This window comes from Notothenia coriiceps, unplaced genomic scaffold, assembly GCF_000735185.1.
Source record: "Notothenia coriiceps isolate Sejong01 unplaced genomic scaffold, NC01 NC01_scaffold00004105, whole genome shotgun sequence".
Taxonomy (NCBI): Eukaryota; Metazoa; Chordata; class Actinopteri; order Perciformes; family Nototheniidae; genus Notothenia; species Notothenia coriiceps.
Genome location: NW_011336806.1, coordinates 345,004 through 368,486, shown reverse-complemented (window position 1 = coordinate 368,486; position 23,483 = coordinate 345,004). Strand labels below are relative to the sequence as shown.

The 23,483-nt window shown below is 43.0% G+C and overlaps 1 protein-coding gene across 1 annotated transcript in view; it reads right to left on the bottom strand.

The window, feature by feature from the left end:
* The window catches only part of LOC104942097 (eukaryotic translation initiation factor 4 gamma 3), a 73,771-nt gene that overhangs the window by 39,558 nt on the left and 10,730 nt on the right, over nt 1-23,483 (bottom strand). The window contains exons 7-20 of the mRNA XM_010767294.1: nt 17,593-17,613; nt 14,850-15,029; nt 13,696-13,807; nt 13,379-13,539; nt 12,419-12,544; nt 11,229-11,418; nt 9,925-10,686; nt 8,541-8,629; nt 6,756-7,044; nt 6,519-6,643; nt 5,274-5,393; nt 4,512-4,670; nt 3,718-3,915; nt 2,433-2,579 (exon numbers count right to left, since the gene is read on the bottom strand). Of these exons, the coding sequence (XP_010765596.1) occupies nt 2,433-2,579; nt 3,718-3,915; nt 4,512-4,670; nt 5,274-5,393; nt 6,519-6,643; nt 6,756-7,044; nt 8,541-8,629; nt 9,925-10,686; nt 11,229-11,418; nt 12,419-12,544; nt 13,379-13,539; nt 13,696-13,807; nt 14,850-15,029; nt 17,593-17,613 (2,679 nt within the window). The remainder of the gene's footprint in view (nt 1-2,432; nt 2,580-3,717; nt 3,916-4,511; nt 4,671-5,273; nt 5,394-6,518; nt 6,644-6,755; nt 7,045-8,540; nt 8,630-9,924; nt 10,687-11,228; nt 11,419-12,418; nt 12,545-13,378; nt 13,540-13,695; nt 13,808-14,849; nt 15,030-17,592; nt 17,614-23,483) is intronic.

Here is a 23,483-nt window from a genome sequence, read left to right as displayed (position 1 = left end):
GTTGCCGGAGGCACACATTCGGGATTACTAGGAAAAGACTATTGCTACTTAATCGGGACAAGAGGGAGAAGGGGTGCAGAGGACGACGAACGACCTGGACAGTCTTCCTCCCCTCTTTTCCTCGTCCGTGGCCAAATAATTCTAATAAAATACGTCTGCTTGTCTCATGCAAATAGTAAACAAAATTTCGAGGTTATTTTATTGTTTCTTCTGAGACCTAGCCAGAAAAAGATTAATGAACATGCCTTTTCTAAATTGTAAATTGTCTGTACGACTGGCCGCCTTTGTAAAAAATTGCCTTTGAGACGGCGTGCCCAAGGAGCAGGGAACCTTCTCCGGCTCACACCCACAAAAGTAGACGCCCACCTGATTCGACTCTCTCATATGTCGTCCTGTGCAGCGGTGTGCGCCTCTATTTGTCCTCCGTTGCTCCTCGCGCTCCGCGGCGCGCGCCGACCACATCAACGCGGGTCGTCGGCGGTGAAATGCGGCCGCGCAACACTCGTCCGAAGGTGCGATACTTTGCTGGCTAATTACTTGCTTCGCTGGGTACCCACACTTGCCCTTCTGAACAAACGCCAACGCCGCGGCTACGCGCCCGCACTTCCGGCCGTGCCCACATTCGGTTTACATCGACGGGTTCTCAGCACGATAAACTCTTCATTCAGTTCGTGTTGCTGGGCCTAACTCCACGTATAACTTCTGCTTTTCCAGCATCTCCGAATCATACACACACCACAACACCTGTGCTCCAGCGCCTACGCGGACTCGGGCCTTCCGCAGTCGCGCTCGTGGGGCGCTGGCTTCATCTGGGCCATACCACTCTCACCGCTATACCGCGCGCACGCGCCCCCGCACTGGAGCTGGTTTCCAACCTTATACTACAAGTCATCACAGTTTCCAAAACAAAGTTCACAAACCAATACCACGACGGTCTGTATGAGCACATAGATTTACCACAACGCACTCCCAAATGACCTTACTTTCTCGTGCGTCTCAGATGTCTCTCGTTTCGTTTAGTCCGCCGTACTGCGCTCAAATTTGCGACTGCGCGGAATGCTCTCTCCACCTTATACAGTACACCCTCTTCCTCCGAAGCGCAATCCAGACAGACGTGAGCACAAATCGAACACCATAGAATGTTCCAGGGTTAATCATTTCACTCCATTTCACACATCGGTTACTTGCGCCAATCTTGGCCCGCTACGCCTCAGCATTTACAATCCTTTCCCAGCGAATTTTTTCCTGAATTTCTCCTATTTACACCTGGAGCGTCCTAACGGACGTATATGGCGGACAATTACCAGGGGACGAGGGGAGTCCTGCTGTCTCCGCCACTCGCCGACGTCCACCTCGACTCCCTCGGTCTCCTCCGTTCCGGGCCGCCGGCGAGGATCTCGCCGTGCAGCGGCGCCAAGTAGCCGCTCCGCAGAAATTCGCGACGCCTCTACCCCCACTGACTCCGTAGTACGTGCTGACACAACAGTTCGACGACTTTCTTGGTGCTGCTCGCCTCAGCAACCCTCACAGAGACGTCCCCACCGAGTGGTGGGTAGCCGTTCCCTGACCTGAATAAAGAGAATATACCACACCACTACACACACACCAACCACACTATAACCACACACATACCACAACACACAAACACACACATCCACCACTATCTATCCTACACTGCATAATCGGCTCTACCTCCAGTTGTCCAAGTTACTTGTTGAAGTACGGGCACTTTTCCTTCACACGGAAACAACGCCACTTTCGTCCCAATAGTCAAGTATCGTCATGTAACGGAGTCACGGCACGTATAAGCGCGGTACTTTTCGACTTAAACTTCGGACCCATTCTAGGAAAATCAAAGCCAATTTGTCTACGATCCACCTTACGTTAATTCACAAAACAATGTTTTAGCGCCTTGTTACAACAGCGGATTTTATACTGGAGTCTGCACTACCCTATTCCTTCCCTACCAACGTCAGACAAACCGACTGAACCTTTAAGTCGCCGACATAGAACGTGAATCGGTCTCCGAGCGTTGCATATGCCGGTCTACCCACCTTGGACCCCCCCACAGAGCGGAGCAAGGCAACGAAACTTAAAATAAGAAGCAGCATTTTACGGCGCTATGCATGGGGCCGCCTTGAGGGGGTTTCCCGACATGTCGATTCAGTAAATTAAAGGGTGTTTCTGTTTCATGTTGTCGTTGCTGTGGGACTTCTTAATACCTTGGAAAATGCCGTTTAATACTTTTTAATAGCCTTAATTTTCGCTAAATTGATTTATCAACTTTTAATACTTTTTAAGACCCCGCGGACACCCTGATTAAACAAATGCTTATCCTGCAGGTTATTCACTACATGTCTTTGCCACAGTTTCATTCCCTCCCACGTGCTTGAAATCGGATTTCACACCCAAGTTATTCATGGAGCACATACCGATGCAGCAGAGTCCAGCTCTTTCTGCTTCCTCTCGAACACCACGTCGTCCACCTTGTCTTTCTCAAACTCCTTCTGGCAGCGGTTTAGCAGCAGCTTGCGGAAGTTCACTGTGGTGTTAGGTTTGTCTGTCATGGGCACCTTGAGCTGCACAGGAACACAAGTAGAAACACAAGTTAAACATGGTTAAAGGTTTAGTCACTTTACGTTGAAAAGTGACTTTAATGTATACTTAGTATAAAGCCCTAAATAGTGTATGAATGAAGGCTAAATGTATAGTTAGGGTAACCATGGGTAGCTCTTTTTTTATTGTAAAACTTAAACGAATAGCATTTATTATTAAGATCACCTATTATGCAAAATCCACTTTTAATGTCTTTTATACATAAATACGCCTCCGTTTTAAGAGATTCTGAAGGTTTCAGGAAAACATATTCTCTCTCTTCTGTCCTGATCCACCGATATAAAAACCTGCGTGAAAATGACTTCATCAGAATTGGGGCCACTTTGTGATGTCACAATGTTTTTTTGGGTTATGCAACCATTAACCAATAACCAACCACCCACCCACCTTATCACCTGAATCCCCTCCTAGAACCCATTGTGTTTTTAAAAAACAAAAGCATCCACAGAGGGGCGTGGGGAGGGGCTCCTTATTTTCATCTAAATTAACAGACAGAGAATCAGCACTTTTGAAACAGGGCGGAAACATAGGGGATTATGGGATGCTACAATGCATGATCTGTGTGGTATTTGGAGCCAAACACTTCAGAGACATGTTTAGTATATATTTGAGACCAATAATATATTTTTTAAAAAGTGTATAGCAGGGGACCTTTAAGTTATTAATCCTTGACTTTATATTTGACTACCGAAACGTCTAACAACAAAACAATCCTTCTTTCAACTCCCTCTACTCAAGATAGTTGAGGTAACACATCTTACACTTTCATTTTGCAGCTCATCAAAAAACGATAATGTTCCCACTATGTCATCACATTGTATTGAACTGTGTTGTATTGCACAGCATTATGTTGCATGGGGCAGATATCAATCTAAACCCATCGATCTGTTTGCAGCCGACACATTTAGAGACTAGTTGACTGAACATTGAGATGCAAATTGGATCGCACACAAAGAATAAACTGCACAGTCTGTAAGATTAAGAAAGTTTGCTTATAGGTGTACTTAAATGCCCCTGTGAATGCACCCTAGTTGAGGTAAGCTTAATGTTTAACTTCCTGTCTGCTCCTCCACCCTAACACTGACACAATAAGCTGCTTACCGTGGCGAGGCAGCGGCACATGTTTCCGTAGGCCGCGGCGAAGCTGGGCTCGTCGATGGCCTTCTCAAACACCAGGTCGATGACTCCTTTGAGCCTCTCCTCCGTGTCGATGGTCAGGTCCGTCACCTGCTGCATCAGCTGGTTGAACTTCTGTGGCGTCAGCTTGTTCAGGATGCTGCGAACCTTCTTGAAGAGCTCCTGAGGGGAATCCGTCATAATAACAACATCAATCATTATTTTTTACGATTCACCTCTGCATCTATTATGTTCGTTTTCTGGTTCATATTTGTATGTTGTGCCTCTCCTGTGACATGTCTCCATGCTTGAATGCACAACAAGCCCTTTGTTGTCCTCATCCTGCCTGTGCTGCAGCACCTCTTTTCACCCTCTGTCTCAAACCAGAGCCCAGTCTGCTCTGATTGGTTGGATAGCAGGCTGGCTCTGTTGAGATTGGTCAAACGCTTAGAGATGTCCTAGTGTACAATGTGTTGGAGCACTAGCCAAAAGTGTAACATAATGATGTCACTGTGTTACAAAAGTAAACAAAGGAGTGCGTTTCAGAAGAGGGGGGAGTGTGTGGGAGGTAACTTTGGGATTTTAGCCCTTGCAGACCAGTTGCATGCAAAAAAACTGATATAACTACAGGAAATAGAAAACCCCCAAAAGCACAATAGTAGTTTCCTCACTAATATAATATTGCTTTCTATGATTTTTTGGTCAAAGTCTGGTGCGGATGTTTGAAAAGCTCCTCTTTTGTGTATCTTTTGTGTGTGTTTGTGTATATTTGGCCATACCTGTGTGTTTTGCACCACAGGATCATCTATAACAACTTCCGGCCTCTTCATGATGGGTTTCCATGCATTCTCTGATTTCTTCAGCTGAATTTCATCATTAACAGGAACGTGCATGATGATCTTCCTGGGTGGAGGCCGCCGGGCCCCAATGTTCATAGGCTGTGGATGCAATGAAAGAATACAGCACGTCAATGTCATTTGCGGTACTAGTTTCAAACTACACAATGTATTCCTTTACCCGTCTGTAATGAAAAACAACAACACATAACCCTGTGGCTTGGTCATTTTAACAACAATTGCCAATAATTCTTTACCGACATTTTAGAAATATGACCTCGGCTCTAATTAAATAGACCCTGCTTTGTCCAGAAGAACAGAAAACTAAAATGCTTTTCTGCAACCGATTAGACTTATTTCATTTAAACAAATCTTTCTGACAAAAGCAAAACAGTGTTAAGAGTTATATTGGAAGTCTCACTGGAATCAGCTAATGAACATTTATGGATATTTCCTTGATTACCAACTGGAACAAATACTTCAAATTGTAACCCATTATTCTCTGACTGAGGATGTTTTTTTTCTTTTAAATGTTTTTAAGGACTTTAACATCTGAAAGACTTGTGATATCATTTAAATAACCCCCCACTTATTCAACTAGTTCTCTATTAAATATGCGGATATGTTAATACATTCAAATGTGTTTGAATGTAAGATTGCCTGTGGCTGCTTGAGTGTTTTTTTGTGTCTGCACGTGTGACTCACTGCAGCGCCTCGTCCTCCGGTGGTCTGCCGGCCAAAATCTGCAAAGGCAGGTGTGAAATCGGGTCCTCTGGAAATCACCCTGGACTCCACCGCTCTGGATGGCAACTTGTTTTGGTTAATCTGCAGGACACAAAACACACACAATACATTGTCACACACACACAATTACACACACATATGATGAGCTGAACAGCAGGGGGAGCAGTGATCCTAATAAGAGTAGGAATAGGGTGAAAGGATTCTGCCTGGGAAGTGTGTGAGTGTGTGAATGTGTGTGTGCATTTCCAACTCAGTGGTCCCTTAAAGGTGACCCGTAGCAAATGACAGTCGTACTACATTAACAGCTTTTGGTTTATGTATTTTCACTGTACTGGTGATAAATCATGCTTGGCGGGATCAGCAGGCCATTCAGAGAGAGAAGTCAGAACCAGATGTGGAGGGGAAGGAAGGAAGGAAGGAACGCAGGAGGGAGAGAGAGGCAGATAGTTGTGGGGGAGGAGAGAAGAACAAATCCAGCTCTTTGTCTTTCAGCTGTCCTTGACTTCCTCTGCGCTCTTTCCCCAGAGAGATTTCACTTTCTACCCTCAGAGAAAACAAGACTTTGGGATTGAACATCGCCGGTCTGGTGGTTGTTCTTTTTCGGAGAGGTGGGGGAGGGGCAAGCACTCTTAGCACTGCCAAGAGTGACATAATCGCAATGTGATTTTAATCAAAACAACATTTCTGCAAGCCATATGCTCCACCCATACGTATGTGTGGATCGGAGGAATGAACCCAACTGTGTGCTGCATCTTTGATCCAGTGCACACAAGCTAACAGAGTAAAACACTGCCTGTTGCTATGAGCAACAGACAAAGAACCCTGTTTCATGGAGTTTATTCAGAACTAGGGCTTCAACTTATGACTGGTTTCATTATTAATTGATAAGATATATAATTGAGTAGCTTAATCGCTTCGTCTTTAAAACCCTTACAAAATGATGACACATTTTTCCAGAGCCCGAGGTAGATTTTAAAACTGCTAGTGTTGTCCGAATAACCACGTCTAAAACTAAATTACATTGAAATTATACTGTTTGAAACAATTAAGAAGTGCAGCAAATCTTTAAAACTCAGAAGCGGAAACCACATAATTGGACTTAAAAGATTATTTAAATATCATTTGCAGATTAATGTTGCGCTTGGAGGTTTACGGACAGGGGTCTGACTATTTAATGGGCATATCTGCAGGGACCAGCTTTCTCACCTTATCCAGCACCACGTCGCTGATGGGTGGGAGACCCTCAGGCTTCTGTATGCAGGCGGGCATGAACTGGAAGCCCAACAGGAAGTCCCTGTTATACTGACGCTTCCCACCGGGCTCAGCCAGGTCTGGACCACCAAGCAGGGAATGAGAAAAAAAGACTGAGAATAATTCAATCGTGGATATAAAAGCTCTTTATGGCAAAGAGAGTTTTGCTAATAAAGGTGTTGCCTCTCTAACCTTCGATGTCCTGTGGGGCCCCTGTGGAGTTCTCCTTGTCAGCGGGGGTGGCTCCACCATCGCTGCTCTCTGTCTCTGAGGTGTGACCTGCCCCGTTCCTCATGGGCTCCGTCTCGGCCTCACCGTTCTCCTCGGGGGCGGCGGGCTTCCCGTCCGCCTCTGGGCTGCTGGCAGGAGCTGGAGCAGGGCTGGAGGTGAGGGCTGCTGGCAGGGGCCCCGGGCTGCAGCTCAGAGGGGCCGAGGGCAGAACCTGCTCCACAGCAGGATGCTCCGCTGGCCGGGGCTCGTCCTGTGAGGAGGCAACATTCAGTTTTTGGATTGAATGTTCTGCATTATTTTTATTTAGTAAGATATTAACTCCTAACAGCTGATCAGTTGCTCTCCCTTGGCTCTCACCCCAGCCTGTTCACGTTGTGATCAAAACTGGCCTGCTTGCCTGGCTCTTAAATGGTGAAATGAGCTCCCTATCAGGACAGCAGAAACTATCACATGACTGAAACAATATCAACTGCATATTTGCCATTCAAATTATAAGACAAAAAAGGTGGTTGCACTAAACAATGGTTTGGTTTGTTTGAAGCTATTGTCTTTGCCAGGTTCTTGTTATACTAAAATGTGTATCCTCATAATTGCTTGCACTCAGAGTGGTGCAGTGATGATGTATTTGTGTAGGCCAAACCGGGAAATAGCATTGCAAGGAGTCAAAAAGCAATGGGGTTTCTCCATTGAATGTTGGGTATAATGCAGAAAGAAAGCTCTGTAGTACACACATATGTATGAAACTTAACACATTTTGCTCAGCAGGATAATCTCCATTTATAAAAAAATGTAAAACCTAAAAAGGCAATCGCCAGGATTAAAAAGCTAACGTTTGGCTGTGAATGAACTACGCAGGGCTGTGCAGCACCACCGCTAAGCTAACGGCGGACTTGTATTGGCGTGATTTTGTTTAGTAGTTTATTTAGTCACTTGTTAGCAAATGCACCAAGAAGCTTCGGATATTCACAAATTAATTATATTTATATTATATTTATATACACGTATTTGAACTCGTAATACAAAACCTGAAAATCTCTTTCCTGGGTTTTAAGACTCATTCCTGCACCACTATATTGTAAGGGTATTTGGATAACACCGTCAGTTATATCAAATGTAATGTATTTGCAGCATAATATGGAGTGGAAAATTAATAAATAAAAGCAGAGAGGGCATAATTGGTCAGGTACAAACAAAAAGACAGATAAGGCGGGAAAAAAGGAACACAATAGGCCTGTTGCAGCAAGCAGTACAAGCAGTCGCACAGAACGGACCATTCTATGCTGGTTTGATTTTCTACACAACTCCATTGTCCTTATCTAAAATATTATCTGTACATAAATACCATTAACGCATAAAAAAAAGGAATATTCACTTTCATCCATTGTTGGAAAAACATGTTGAATTTAAATTGTGAGGCTATTAGTCTTATAGACACAGGTATCAGGATATACTCTTTTTGCTCTAAGATATTTAAATGAAGGTGGGTATGTTTTTATTTTTTGCAATCCCTGTATTTCTACATAAAATAAAAAATGTCTTCACTTGCGGTGCTTATTCTTTGCCGCCTAAAAGAGGTCCTTTGAAAGTCTGGCACATTGGGAAGGGTATTTGTCAACATTTGAAGGTGACCTTTTCAAAACTTTCATCTCATTTAAGACCAGTGAATGGATAGAATTTAAATTCTTGCTGAAGGTGGGTTAGTCTTTGAATCTTGCAGGGTGAGCAGCTTGCGGCCTCTTTTCTTACCTCGTCCTCCTTGTGAGGTGCGTCTACAGCAGAGATCTCTTCATCTGGTTTCCTCCAGGTCTTTGGTATAGCAGAAGCAATCTGATTTACTGCAGGGAAATACAAAAGTGGGAGCATGCAATCAGCCAAACAACACAACAGCAATGGATTTAAAAGTGTTTAGAAGGCAAGATATATTTGTGTCAGTATAAGGGAATACTGTATGTTCGGATGCCTTTGTGTCTGGGTAGAATCTGGGTTTTCTTTTATAACCCTACCATGGATAGGAGAGGAGTATTTCAACGGAGGGAATGCCAGAAAATAGCATAAAATCACATTTAAGTCAATCTATGATGAATACATCTTTTTAATATGATAAACCTCGAACACCAAACTGAAACAAATATTGAATATTATTTTTTTTTAAAAGGTATTTTAGGGAGATTAGGAAACAAAAAGACTCAATTAAAAGTTAATTACTATACTTTATATTTTCTTTTCCTGTTTTGTCAGGTTTCAACCTCTTTAGGATTTGTTATGCATTGATAGAGTAAATACATTTTTAAAGATTTTAAAGGGCAAGAAGTGACTCCTCATGATTTTGAAGTGTCACACAGGTGAAGGTTATGACAGGTGTTGAGTTCTACAGTCAGCAAGTCAAGATCGCTCCTGAACAAACGCCGATGACCCCGAGCCTTTCTGTTCTACCTGTTTGTCCATGTATGTGAACCAGGGTGCACTTTGTGGAGCATTTTACAAACCATAATAGTTGTTCACAAAAATATTCCTACCTGTTTGATTTCGAATGTTGTGATTTCTTGGCAAATAAAAATATTAAGATGAGAAAATAATCATAGAACTAGGGCTGCAACTAAGGATTATTTTCATTATTAATATCTGCAGGTTATTAGGATGGATTCATGGTCAATAAAACGTCACATTTTGCAGAGCCAAATTATATTTTTTGGCAAAAAGGAGAAAGTCTTTTCAATTCAGAGGCAGAAATTAGAAACCATTTTGGATTTTCTTTTTCCAGTTTCAATTAATAGTCGATTATAAAAAAAAATTATATACCGATATTGATATACTGACAGATATTTGGAGTAATTGTTTGAGCTCTAAGGGTAACAAATACATTTGAAAAACTGTTTTGATGAGAGATAATCTTCAATATTTGCTTTATGGCCATTCATAAAAAAACTGCGTGAATGATATAGCCAAGTAATTTTGATGTCTGGCATAATACCATAAAAAGTATAGTTCTCATTAAACAGCATCTCCTTTGAAGCTGGATTTCCGCCAGAGAAACACTCATTCCAAAGAGTTGTTGCTCCTTTGTTGCAGTCAAAACACACAACACAACAAACCGCTGATCTAGAGAACAATAAAGCCTGCAGCTCAGTACCTGTAGTGGGACTCTTGCTGCTGAGTGCTTGTTGCTGGGACTCTGTTTTGCTGTCCGTAATGCCTCCGTGTGCCTCCGTCCCCGCTCTGGGGAAGAGGTCTTTAGTGTCTAAGCTCTTACTTGGCTCCTCGGCCTCTGTTGTGGCCTGCACTAGAGGCGGAAGGCCGGGGGGCAGCGAAACTGGCAAAGCGGGGGCGGGGCTTGAGGTCAGGGTGACTGGCACCACAGCCACAGGGGCCAAAGGGGCGAGCGCAGCGGCAACGGGCACCTCTGGGCTCACGTCAGAGGGCAAAGCGTCGGAGGAAGAGGCCTCTCTGTGAGCGGGGGCCGAGGCCAGGGCCTGGGGGGCAGCTGAATGCAGGAGAGAAGGCTCCGGTGTGTCCAGCTCAGCACCGGGGTCTGCAAGGCCGTTCAGAGCCTTGGGAGCCGGCGCTGGAGAGGCAGCCGGACTCCGTAGGGCGTCGGAGAGAGGCTTGTCTGTGTTGGTAGTCTGAGGTGGCTTGTGCTCCCCCACCGAGGGGGAGGGAGGAGAGGCTGATGCAGTGGATTCCTTGGCGGGGGCACGCTCACTGTTGTTGGCCACTGAAAGAGGGAGAGTGACGGGGGCGCTCATCAAAGCAGGGGAGGGAAGCTCTGGTTCGACGGGAGAAGAGGGCTCGGTTGCGGGAGCTTTGGCCTGGAGTCTCTCTACGGGGGCTTCAGACTGCACAAGCCCAGGCGAGGAAGACTTCTGGACAACTGGCTCCAGTTTTGGCGTATCATCTGGAAGGAGAAAAGTTCAGTAAAACACACATTTTACTTAACAGTCTCTTTAAGTAGATTACTTGGGTAAAGGTGCATGGATGGGTATTAAGTTCACAAACCAAACAATCTAAACAACAACAATATTCTCCACTAACAAAGAACAGGTTCCAAAACCTTTGCTTAAAAAATGCTGGTGGAATGTTCCAGCTAAATACTGGAAGAACAGGGAGCCCATCTGATTTCTGATAGTCAAATGAAAGTGAAAGCATTTCATGTGCAGCGTGTTATGGGGGAAAGGAAACTGATACAAGGCATGTGTTTGGAAATCATTGTTTATGCAAAAGAGTGATACTGAAGTAGCTGGAGGACTAAAATGCAACCTCAGACATAGCCTTGCAATGGAGGGGAATGACACAGCAAAAATAGACCAATGTTACTGATGGTCTGATTTCATATTTGTGCTATTTAAACATAAAAACCAAGTCCAAATAACAACATGTATAGACTGTTGGGAGTTGTTGATGTGTTTTTAAAGACAGAGGGGGGATGTTGGTGCAGACCTGGCCCTGGTTTGGTGTCTGCAGCCGTAGTGGTGGACGGCTGCTGTGGCTGTAGTGGCTGCGGGGGCTCCAGTGCGTAGCCCCCAGGATGGGCCTGCTGCGGCTGCTCTGGAGTCTGGCTGCTGCTCGGCTGCTGCTGCTGCGATTTGAGGTAGAAAATGTGAGGATAATGAGGGTGCGGCCATAAAAACTAGCAACACAGAAAACCAGAGACAGGCCCAGATGTGGAGGCAAGCACACACACACAAACAAATAAGCAAACAAGCCCAAACGCAAGATTTAAAGCAGAAACAAGGAGCCCGATGGGGTGGGGATGGATTCATAGGACAGCGATGGTGGACAAAATAAAGATCAATGTGGGAGAAATAGCAGGAGGAGGGAACGGCTCAGAACAATGAAGAGGAGCGGAGAGAAGATAGAGAGGGAAATAAATCAAGAGGGGCACAAAAAGACAGAGAAAGAGAGGAAAGACTGTTAACATCCACAGGAGGACACAGGGGGGAAGAAGTCACAACGTCCTTCTTCAGAATCCAGGGAAGCTGTTTGATTTGGGTTTTCGTTTTTTTTTAAAGTGCCAATAGCAATAGTGCATTGGTTTCCAACTTCTGTCATTTAACCCAGAGCCTGCTGGATTCCATTTTATACATCTAATTGGGGCGGCAGAGCTTTTTTTTTTTTATGAACAGAAGGGATATGACATATAATCTGAGCGGATTCTGTAGAAGACGCAGGAGAATATATACAGAACATATGCAGTAAGTAAAAACAGTGATAGAAAATAAGCAGGTGTAGGATTAGAACAGCTACTAACAAGATTACAGTGAATTCATTAGGAGAAAATCGAGTAAGAGCCAAGTTTAGCTGAAAAGTCCCAGGAACATATGATAGGGAAAACCCAAGACTGCTGCAGAACAGAAACACATTAAAACAAGTGCTTTAAGATGATGTGAAGTTCAGAGGAATGTTCTGGACTCAAAGCCATCATGAATTACTTATGAGAAGGCAAGATGGCCCCATAAATGAAAGACACACAGGCCGTCTCCTGTGTGTCACACACGTGGTGGAGAGGGTTGGAGCTCACACTGCAACATGAGACACCTTCTCTCCTCAGCTCCAGTCTATTCAGCTGCTCTCAATGCTACACTAACACAACTGTAACTACAGTAGATGAGCGTGTCAGAGAGCCATACCTGTGGGGGTGTCGGGGTAGAGGAGGGGCGGCCAATAGGAGGCGTTGAATTCCTGCTCCCTGAACCCCCTGCCATGATCTCGTCTGTGATGTCCCTGCCGCCCTGATTGGGGTCACGGATACGGATCTGGGCGGACAATGGCAAAAAAAAAACAATACACTAAAGCATACGAGTTTGAGAGGAACCCTGCGTCAGATATGTTGGGAGCATGCTTCTCATCGGTATACACTAACCAGAGCTTGAGGTATTCTATTTAAGGAACAGGAAACTAGTCACTGACACTTAAATAAAAAAAAACGTAAGTATTTCACCATAGAACATAGAAAGAGAACTTATAATTTTGCATTGTGTTTTAATTGAACCACTAAAAACCTGCAGATGTACATTTTAATCAAACTGTCTTAAGGTGATACGGTCAATATGTTATTTAAAATGGGTGCCAGAAGTCAACTTTGGTACTTTTAAGACAGCACAGAACACGGAGAGTTGTGTGCATCCAGCTGTTTAGCCAGAGCGAATTAAAGAGCAGGTGAGAAAGTCTGCAAATGAGGAATAAAAACTATTTTAATTCAGAATCAAAACATCTCTTCTCTCAATCCACATTTTGTGATGGGAATCATGATATCGTCAAGGCTACAGAACAGCTTTTTAATCTGCCTTTACAGAAGATGATTTTACTAACACAGATTCAAATTTGTATTTTGACTATATTTGCTTTTTGGTAGGAAACATAAGAGTTGGTTCATATCCATGTTAACGTGTGCAAGCATTGTTTTTTAGAATTTCCCCAGAAAATATAGCCATCTGATTAAAGGCTTTTTTTACTTTTTAGAAGAGTGGCTTGGACCTTCCATCGTTTTGAAAAGATTACAAATTTGACAATTGCTGGAGGTTCAGAGTCAACAAGAAATGATTTGGTCAAATATGTACCGTTTTGAAAAAAAGACCTAAGGTACTCACTGTTTTCTTCTCACGCTTGGTTGGTGGAGGTTGCTGTGGTGTAGGCACTATGATGGGGGGTGAGGTGGGGTACACAGACTGTCCGGGGTAGTACTGGGGAACAGCTGTGGGGACGGGAGCGGGAACCGTGGGTGAGACAGGCGGGTGGTACCTGAGGGGGTCTGAATGCAGAAAGGAAAGAGAAGAAAACTGATATCAGCACAACATTCCCGTGCTTTGGAGGAAAACAAGGCTGACTGTGTGTTTGGGGTCAATTCAGATTAGAATGTGGCATAGGAATAATAATTGATGTTTGCAGAGTTCAATTAATGACTCACGATATGGGGAAGAGTAGTCCCCTGGCCCCGGCCCAGGATAGAAGGTGCCGGACCCCGGAGGCTGTACAGAATACTGCTGAGGGGGTCCCACGTAGGGCGTACTGTGGCGATACTGCAAGGAGAGGACAAAGAGAGACAGCTAAACACATGCTCACTTTTGCAATCTGTGAAATCTTTTTCTATTTTGCACATTTGCATAATCATCCTTCTGTGAGATTTTAGATAAGAGCTGTCTTTCAAATCCTTTGTAGATAAATTATATGAACGGTGTTCCTAGAATTCACTCAAATCTAACCCATACCAGCAGCAGCCAGAGAGGATTTCTCTATCTTAACAGCACCAAAAGAAAGATAATTGCAGGTGTTTTACAGAAGTTAAATTAGATGATGTTTTCTTAATTTCTGCATACAATTATTTGTTGAACTATAGAAAGAAAAAGGCTTTTATACATTCAATAGCAGACACAAACATATCAGGAACTGAGGTATGGAGAAGTGTGTTTCCTATGATACCACTCTCATACCTGCTCAATGTGATGCCTAAAAACAGAAGATTGGGGAAACAGCTATCCTTTTTAAAACATAACAAAATCTGGCAGCAAGGACTTGTAAAGCTCAATTATCACAAAATAATATCCTGTTGTTTTATTTTGTATCCAAATTAAAATGTAAAACGTAATATTGTGGTTTTACTGACATTGTGTTCTGGACTATTTCTTGGCCAAGTGCAGTAGCATTATAGAAATGAGAGGTTATCCTTGATTCCAGACTTTGTACTAAGGTAAGCTAACTGTTAAATGTCTGATACTTCTTATTAACAAACGGTTGGCTTCATTCTCCTCATCTAACTCAAATCTAATGCAAAAAATAAAACATAAAAAAATGACTTCAAATATTGTCCTGCAATCTGTTCAATCCATGATGATTGAACAGATTGCAGCCAAAGAACATGTTCTCACTAGTTACTCAATACAATACAAATCATCTTTGAAATTGAACATTTTGTTCATCCTAAATGTTCAGAATCTGCGTTCATCATAATAAATACAAAATCAAATCATATTTTTAGAAGTGATGTGCACACATAACTATAGCTTGAACTGAGGTATAAGACCAAATGTAATTGTAAGAAACAGTTCAGTCTGCCTGTGTCACCTGTGGGATGTAGTACTGAGCAGCCTGTGGGGAGGGGAAAGGCATGGGGGCCATGGTCATCATGATGGGCTGGTTGGTGGGGTAGACAGCTGCTGTAGGCGTCTGGGAGCCGGGCCGTAAGGAGGGGCTGTTAGTAGGGATGGTGGGCCTCGCAGTCTGCATCTGAGTCCTCTGGAAAAACTGAAGGCAACATGTGAAGAAAACCCAGAGGAACAACAAGAGACATTTAGTGCTATCCAGGAGGCGGCCATCTCACTTCCTCATGCTGCCATGCTTTGTCTAAAACACAAACAGGTACTGTTTTTCTTAGATGTCTCCACCATTTGGCCTACACATTTCTCACAGTGAGACAGTCCTGGTATCTATCAGCAGCGTAAAGAGAAACGAGGGGGAAAGAAGGCCCAGCACCGCTACTTCCTCTACACTCTCATTCAGACTGAGGGATAAAAAGGCTAAATGATTTCTAGGCAGCCATGCACACTTTTATACTATGATGTAATGCCTTTGTAAGCCGTAATTTCCACCATGATTTGCTTTACTTAACATCTAAAACTGTATTTAACTGCCAAGCACTATCATGAATAAGATACATGACATGGACAAAGCAGGGAGCACTGCTCTTTGTTTAGACACCTAAATACTTCCTCCTACACGCCTAGGATGGACTAACTAGAAGCTTTAAAAGCATCATTAAATCATATTGAGGAACAATTTAGTAAAAAGCACGGCACATAAGCCGTGAAACAAAAAAGTAATCAGAATGAACTGTCACAATTATTCTAGACCTTCACAATGTATTCTTCAGGAAGGTTATTTTGATGTTTTTGTTATTATCATTATGAAGGTGCGAGGGAGGCAGACATATATAAATGGTTGAAGTGGTTGATCATTTCACTAACGTTTAACTAACTGAATGGAGACTAGCTGCAAAACATTGTGTTGTTGTCAAGGGATGTTTCAGGTATCGTGAGCGGATTTTTTTAAACACCTTGAGAACGTAAGAGTTAAGCAACAAAAGATTGAAAAGCCAGGCTACACATCAGCTACTGAGCCTAGTTTCACAGGAACAACAGGTTTCTAACTGGTCCCAAATGCAGCTGACACAATCTAAAAAGTTGGACCATATAACGCCGGTGACGATTCCTCTGGTTTAACTAACCACTTCATGCAAGACCTGATTTCAAAAGCCTCATTCTTACTTTTAAAGGCTTTTAATGGAGTGGCTGCCTCAAATATATCCAGCTTTATTTCCCCATACACTTAATCACCCCTTTACATTCCCTTGATGCTGGTTACTTTACCATTCCTCGATTTAATAAGAACTCTTTTGGCGGTCGAGCCTTTGCCCACACAGCTGCTCTCCTCCAGCTGCACATTTGGGAGGCAAGCTCTGTTGATACTTTAAATATCAGGCTGGAAACACATATTTTTTCTGTTAGCTGTAATCTGTCCTAATTTCACTGGTCTGTTGCCAAATCTCTTCACCGTTATACCTTCTTAACAACGAGGCTGGATATCCCATGCCTGTTATCGCTACGATGTCAAATCTGTTTTTAAAATGAATAATCTCAACCTCCTCATATTTATATATGTTACATGTGTAACAGTCTCCCAACAGCTCAAAGCTCTATACACTACGAGTCAACATTCATACAATGATGAAAAAAAGCTCATTTACACACAGCTGCCTCTTTTAATTGTGTTATTGTGGCCAGCCTGCCGACTGTAAACAAGCTGCACACAGCTGTGGAAAAGAAAAGAAAAACTCTTGGCCAGCTGAATGGCTTTGAATACCTTTTTATGTGTGTGAGCAGCTTGGCCAACGTTGCAGTTGTGCTGAATGTGTGACAGACACAGCATGGCTTTCTTCATCAGGCAGCAATATGGCCTTTTCTCAAGCCTCACATAAAACACACTCTTAGTGAATGCAGCTACATTTCAATACAGCACGTCACAATCAGTTAAAACGTTTATTAATGGGCAGGTTTTGTGTTTGGACAAAAGGAAGACCACTACCAACAGCTGACAGACTTCCAAGCAACTAAGGGCTCATGCTGGGAATATCCCAAGCGCAGTCACACTGGGCTCCAGTGAAAGAAGGAATAAACAATGCTGCAAAGCGGTCTAAAAATACCCAGGAGGGAAATCACCTTTAACATAATAAAAAATGTATTGCAAATAGCCCTGTGGACATTTGGGAAAGGACCAGGAAGCTGTTCATTACAAGCTGCCCTAAAGACAGTCTCGGTAAAAATCGCTGTCAAAGCAAGAAATATGAGTCGACAGACAAAACAACCTTTCAACACTGTCAACAAAAAAAAGTGCTTTGTAACTTGGGCTGAAAGTAATCACTGAAACAATAAGTGTGCTCTCCAGCAACACTGAAACCATACATACCTCCAATTGGCACAAGACATTAACAGACACATTCTTATTACATGGTTGATACAGAAAATACACTGATCTCTTTCATTCCGCATGCTGTTCATTCAATTGTGCAGGCTAATTAAAGATGAGTAATGAGTGGAGGGAAAACTACAAAATGATGAAGGTGCAGTAATGATCCTCTACATAAAAGGCAGGAAATAATGATGATACATTGATCTGTCTACTGAGCATACACTGGTGAAGATGAGGGGGTGCATGGGGATAGAAGTCAGGAGGAACGGGATCATTTGAGGATGATCCTCATCATGCCATGCAGGTCTGCAGGGAGACTTTTCAAAAGAGAGGTTAATGTTACCTGGATGGGCCTGAATCCTCCCTTGAGTTTTGAAAGCAGGAAAGAGAGAAAAAGCCAATGGGAGGCTGGTACTGGTGACTCAATACAAACACAAGCGGGCAATCAGTCACCCACACACATCAAGGCAGGGAACTACCCAATTATATCCCTCTACCTGACACTGAAACTGGTCCTGAGCCACTTTGATTGGCAAGAATACCTCGAACAATAGAAAAGTGTGTCCTTGGGGTGGGTGGTAAAGTGGAAAAAAGCTTCAGTGAAAATGTCACATCAGCATTTGCCACCCTGACATAACATGCACGGTTGCACTTATATCCTCCGTCCACAAAATCCTGTCTCACCCAAACATACACTTTACTTCCAACTGGTATTACTTTTCTCAAATTGTGCAGTCCCTGCGCCACAAAGTGTTCTCTGCCAGGGAGGGAGGGGGGCTGACAGGTATCACTTCACTGCCCTGATAGCCTGGCAGCTCAAATGTTTGATATAAAGTTAAAGTAAAAAAAAGTTAAAGCCTTTTATTGTCATTATACACAGAGTATAACGAGATTCAGAGTGCAACTCTGTCCCGGCGTGCAAAAAATACAAACAAATACATAACACTAAAAAACACGGCAATAGGACAGACAACATACAATCATACGGGGGAATAAATATTTAAAAATATTGATATAAAAATAGTATATAAAGTGCATTAAAAGTGTGTGTATGTGTGAGAATGGTTACGGTTATTGCATTATGTGTGGTGGTTAAGCAGCCTGACGGCCCAGGGGTAGAAATAGTTTTTGAGTCGGTTTGTTTGTGACTTAGCTCCTGTATCTTCTCCCAGAAGGCAGGAGAGAGAACAGTCTGTGACCTGGGTGAGAGCTGTCCTTTATTCTTTTGTTAGCTCTGCGGCGGCAGCGGGAGGTGGAGATGTATTCCAGAGAGGGCAGCGGGCAGCCATTGGTTTTCTCTGCCATCCTGATCACTCTCTGCAGGGCTTTCTTGTCCGCAGCTGAGCATCCTGCATACCACCCTGAGATGGAGTATGACAGCACGCTCTCGATGGTCGCCCGGAGGACACCAGCAGCTTCTTGTTCAGTCGGTTCCTCCGAAGCACCCTCAGGAAGTGTAGTCGCTGCTGGGCCTTCTTAACTGCTGCAGTGGTGTGTGTTGTCCAGCTGAGGCTCTCCGAAATGTGAACCCCCAGGAAATTAAAGGTGGAGACCCTCTCCACTCTCTCTCCATTGAGGTGAAGGGGGGCGTGCTCTGGACGGTGCTTTTATGAAGTCTATGATGATTTATTTTGTTTTGCTAGTGTTCAGATATAGGTTGTTTGCTGAACACCACGCAGACAGCTTCAGGATCTCGTCTCTGTATGCCGACTCGTCGTCTCCCTTATATATTTGGCCGACAACAGTGGTGTCATCTGCAAATTTGATAATGGAGTTGGAGGGGTGAATGGGAGAGCAGTCGTGTGTGTAGAGTGTGAAGACTAGAGGGCTCAGCACGCAGCCCTGCGGGGAGCCAGTGCTGAGGGTGCGGGTGGAGGAGCAGTAAGGGCCTATTTTCAGTGTCTGAGGACGGTCTGTAAGGAAATTATTAATCCAGGCGCATAAGATGGAGGGGAAACCTAGGCTTGACAGTTTTTCCACTAGTATGTCAGGTATGATGGTGTTAAAAGCTGAGCTAAAATCGACAAACAGCATCCTTATATAGTTGCCTGGGCCTTCTAGGTGGCTCACAGCTGTGTGAAGGACCGTGGGGATGGCATCATCCGTGGATCTGTTGGCTCTATAGGCGAACTGATGAATCATGAAATCAATGCTTTTTTTCCCGTTCCCTGTTGTGTGTTAAATAGGTTTTTGTGCATGTAAATGCTCTGCTAAGGCTAAAATCTCAAAGTTCCCTCCAAAGGGAGATTCTCTCCCACACACTCCCCCCGCCTGAAACGCCTCCATTGGACACCTTTGTTTACTTTAGTAACATTATGACATCACTATGTAATTAGCGTTCCAACACACTGTACGTGATTTGCAAAGGGTAAGCAATATGAAATGTTGACCACAAATACTGCCAGCATACAGGGAGGGGTAAAGGTGGAAATGCCAAATGAAAAAAAATGTAAGGTCCAATGATCATGTGACATTTCTGCTACTTGGAGCAACCAAGAGAAAACACTTAATAGTGTTATTTACACTCTGAATAGCTCTCTGGATTAAACAACAGTTGTTTGTTTTAGTGTAATAACCGCTTGCTGTGACTTTTTGGTTCACACGCAAACAAAAGCTGTGATTGAAATCCATAAACGTCAGTTTCATGCATAAATGTAGGGAATCTTTTTGAATAATGATGACCCTTGTTTGAAGACAGACTTATGTTTTAGCCAAATGAATGCATTTCCTCATCTCTATGTAGCCTTTACTGTGCATTGAGTGTGTTTCAGGGGGACAATGGCTGTTTTCACCATCGGTATAAAAGGCTACTGTTTGGCTTCATCTGCTTTCCGAATCCACTTCCGTGGTGGCACAAGTGATCCCAGCGCCAGTTTGTGACAGCCAGAGCATGCACTTGTATGTGTAAATGTGTTTGTACGAACTCCCAAGGGCAAACACACCCGACACACTTTGACACAACACTATTAATAGTCTGTTAAAAGGCTGTCCACACAGAAGCATCCAGAAGGTGAGGATGTTAGACAACAAGTTACACAAGGAACATCTTGGTGTGGCATGAAACATTACGGTATGAATAAACAACTACAAAAGATAACAGGAAGTAACATGTACTGAATGTCAGCAACTCTTAGCATCCACAAGGTGATCCACAAACCGCACCATAAATAAACCACTGCCAGAAAGGAACACATTAACAGGCCCTTCATAATCTAATGACATTGGTTCACAAGGTGTCAAATGCCTGACAGGAAACTCACAGACGGAGCCTTCTACCTTTACCACTGGCTGTCTTTGTTCTGACAACTTAAGACCACCACTTGATTATACTATAATCAAGGGTGCACATAACTTTCTCAGTGAGGTACTCAGATGAGTACCTGGAGTCAGTGTTTGGTACTCCAACTTCTGGCTCCACTCAAAGTTATGTGATGAAGCCCTCTGTATCGCGAACGTCAACGGAGAGGGTGGGGGGGGTGGTGTGTGCTAGTGGAGTACTTTGTGATCACAGAGCATGAACGTTGTGATCAGCTGTTTTTAGGCAGTTCTCCAGTGTGCCCAGAAGGGGTACAGACCGACGTTAACAGCAGCCCTGTCTGTGCACACGGAGACCGACTCTGTCGTCCGGTGATCTAACCGCCTTCTGGAAAAGCTTCACAAGTACGTCGGTACGCAAATGCGCTTTGTGACACAAGTGACGGTACGCATTTCAGATTGTTGCCGCGCATGCGTAACTGCGTACCAGTTATGTGCACCCCTGATTATATCGGTAAAGATATCAAAAGTAGTGTAAGTGTAAATCCTTTTCTCGTTTAAAAATAGCACCTAAAGAAATTGGTTTTCGATGATAACCTGATAGCCAACTATTAATAGTTAGTAATTCATATTTCGTTTAATATTATATTTGTTAAGACTGTATTTTAGGGTTGTAAGAAGAAATGTCAAGGAAGCTGAACTATCCCCCCCAAAAAACTCCCAAAGGTTCTGTATCTCTAATTCATTGATGAAATGTAAACCTGTCTGACTAAGCTGGTTTACACATCATGGCAATCATTTCTAAAACACAGCAGAAGAAAAGAGGAGGAGGAGGAAGAAGATGAGGAGGAGGTGAAGGAGGAGGAAAATGAGGAAGATGAGGAGGAGGAGGAGGAGGAGTTAGAGCCTCACCTCCTCAGCAACGCTCCACAGCTCCTCATCGCTGTGACGGCCGTGAGGGTCCAGATTCATCCGGAAAGTGCCGGTCAGGATAAACACTCTCTGTTTAAAACACAAAGAGAATATGGCAGGTTGCATTGACACTGTTTTTAAAATGTTGACACAATGTCAATAATTGATTTTCATGCTTTGAGATTTTGAAGTATTTTCCAGCGACATACAATTAATCAGTCAAATATAAAAAATGATGTAGTATTTATTTATATACATATACGTATATACTCAAGAGTAGTGGTTCAGTATGTTGGTCAAAAGCAAATTAATTAACATTTATTAAAAAAATACCCATGAATATGAAAGCAAGTATTGGCTTTCAGGACTTGTTTCTGTACCTCAGTAAAGTTTGTTTTTTAAGTCAAATTTATTTGACTTATTTTTGACAAAACGGAAAAGGTCTTGACCTTGAGATGCACCACATTTTGCCCAAAATGGGTGAGTCTCATCCACAATAATGTAGACTTAACTAAAAGAACATTTGTGGTGTACTAAAAACTCTTTAGATGACAATTTGTTCAACTCTAAATGGTAAATTCTTAACAATAAACCATTTAAAATCATATTTTGTGGTTTCCTGGCTGCACCTCTTTATCGAATTCTGTTGAAATGTAATTCTCCTTCCCCTTTCAAGATTTTCCTGCCAATATTTGAATTGAAACAAGAAACCTTTCTTATGCAGTGTGTTGTTAAGAGTCAGTTTTACCTGTGGCACGACCCCGAAGGCCTTCCTCCAGGTGTGCAGGGAGACGGAGCTCCAGGAGACGCCGTCGATGGAGATCTCTCCGTCAGTGGAGGCGAGGCGCAGCAGAGCGGAGAGAAGCGTGCTTTTACCTGAACCCGTCCGACCCAGCAGACCAATCTAATAATAATAATAATAATAATACACGTTATTTATACAGCACTTTTCCTGGTGCTCAAAGAGCTTAATCTACCTATCTATCCATCCATCTATCTATCTATCTATCCATCCATCCATCCATCTATCTATCTATCTGTCTATCCATCTATCTTAATCAACACACAACAGAAAATAATGAAACTACTGGAAATAAATCACACATTTTAGCGAAGACCAAAGTCTTATGAACTTTTAGACAAAAAAAAATTAGAGAAAAAGAAGATAAACATAATAAATGTAACGAAAATTTAGCAAGACACACTGTGCTTTTGTTACCCTTTACCACCAACCACTTGGTTAAGTTAGTCTAAAGTAAAACACTGATATGTGCTTTACGACAACTCTCAATCCAACCTATTAGTAATAGACACTCAAACTGGGGAAAGTGTATTGTGTAATAAGATAACTAGTCTCATCTACCTTGTATAACTACTTTCGTCGAAATATTGTTAGCCCGGCTCGTATTGCAGTGAGAATACCAGATCATACAGGGGAACTAAAATGGAAAGAGACCTGGGAAATTGACGGAGAGTCTGACCAGTCACAAATTTTAGGGTTTTTCCGAAGTCCGTTAGTCCAGACGGCCGGAAAGTAAGTATAGGACAGTGTGTAGGAATACATAAAGGGGAGTATGTCTTTCCATATGCAAAGAATTTGTGGGAGAAAATATCGACGTGTCGAGAACTGTGAAATTAAATGAGGGTTTACATAAAGATCGTTCGTTCGATCGTTCAGATAGCTTTAATCGAATCGCGCAATCGAAATCGCGCAATCGAATCGCGTAATCGGAATCGCGCAATCGAATCGCGAATCGCAGCGAATCACGACTTGTTCGATTTGTTTTTACCATTAACGTCATATGTTGTATGATAATTATAAGGAATGTAATGTATGTATACACTGCGACATTTATTCTCTGTACTTGCAATATTGTCTTCGAAATGTTGAATTTAGGAGTCACTGATATGGGTCCGATGAAGTTAAAATCGTAGTCCTCTTTGTGTCGGTGGTAAGAGTTAATCAAGTCTGAGTCTCTCTACCTAATCTACCACTGTCTCTGAAAATAAAACATGGAAAGAATAGGACACACACGACACTGAAATTTACATCCGAAAATTACTTGA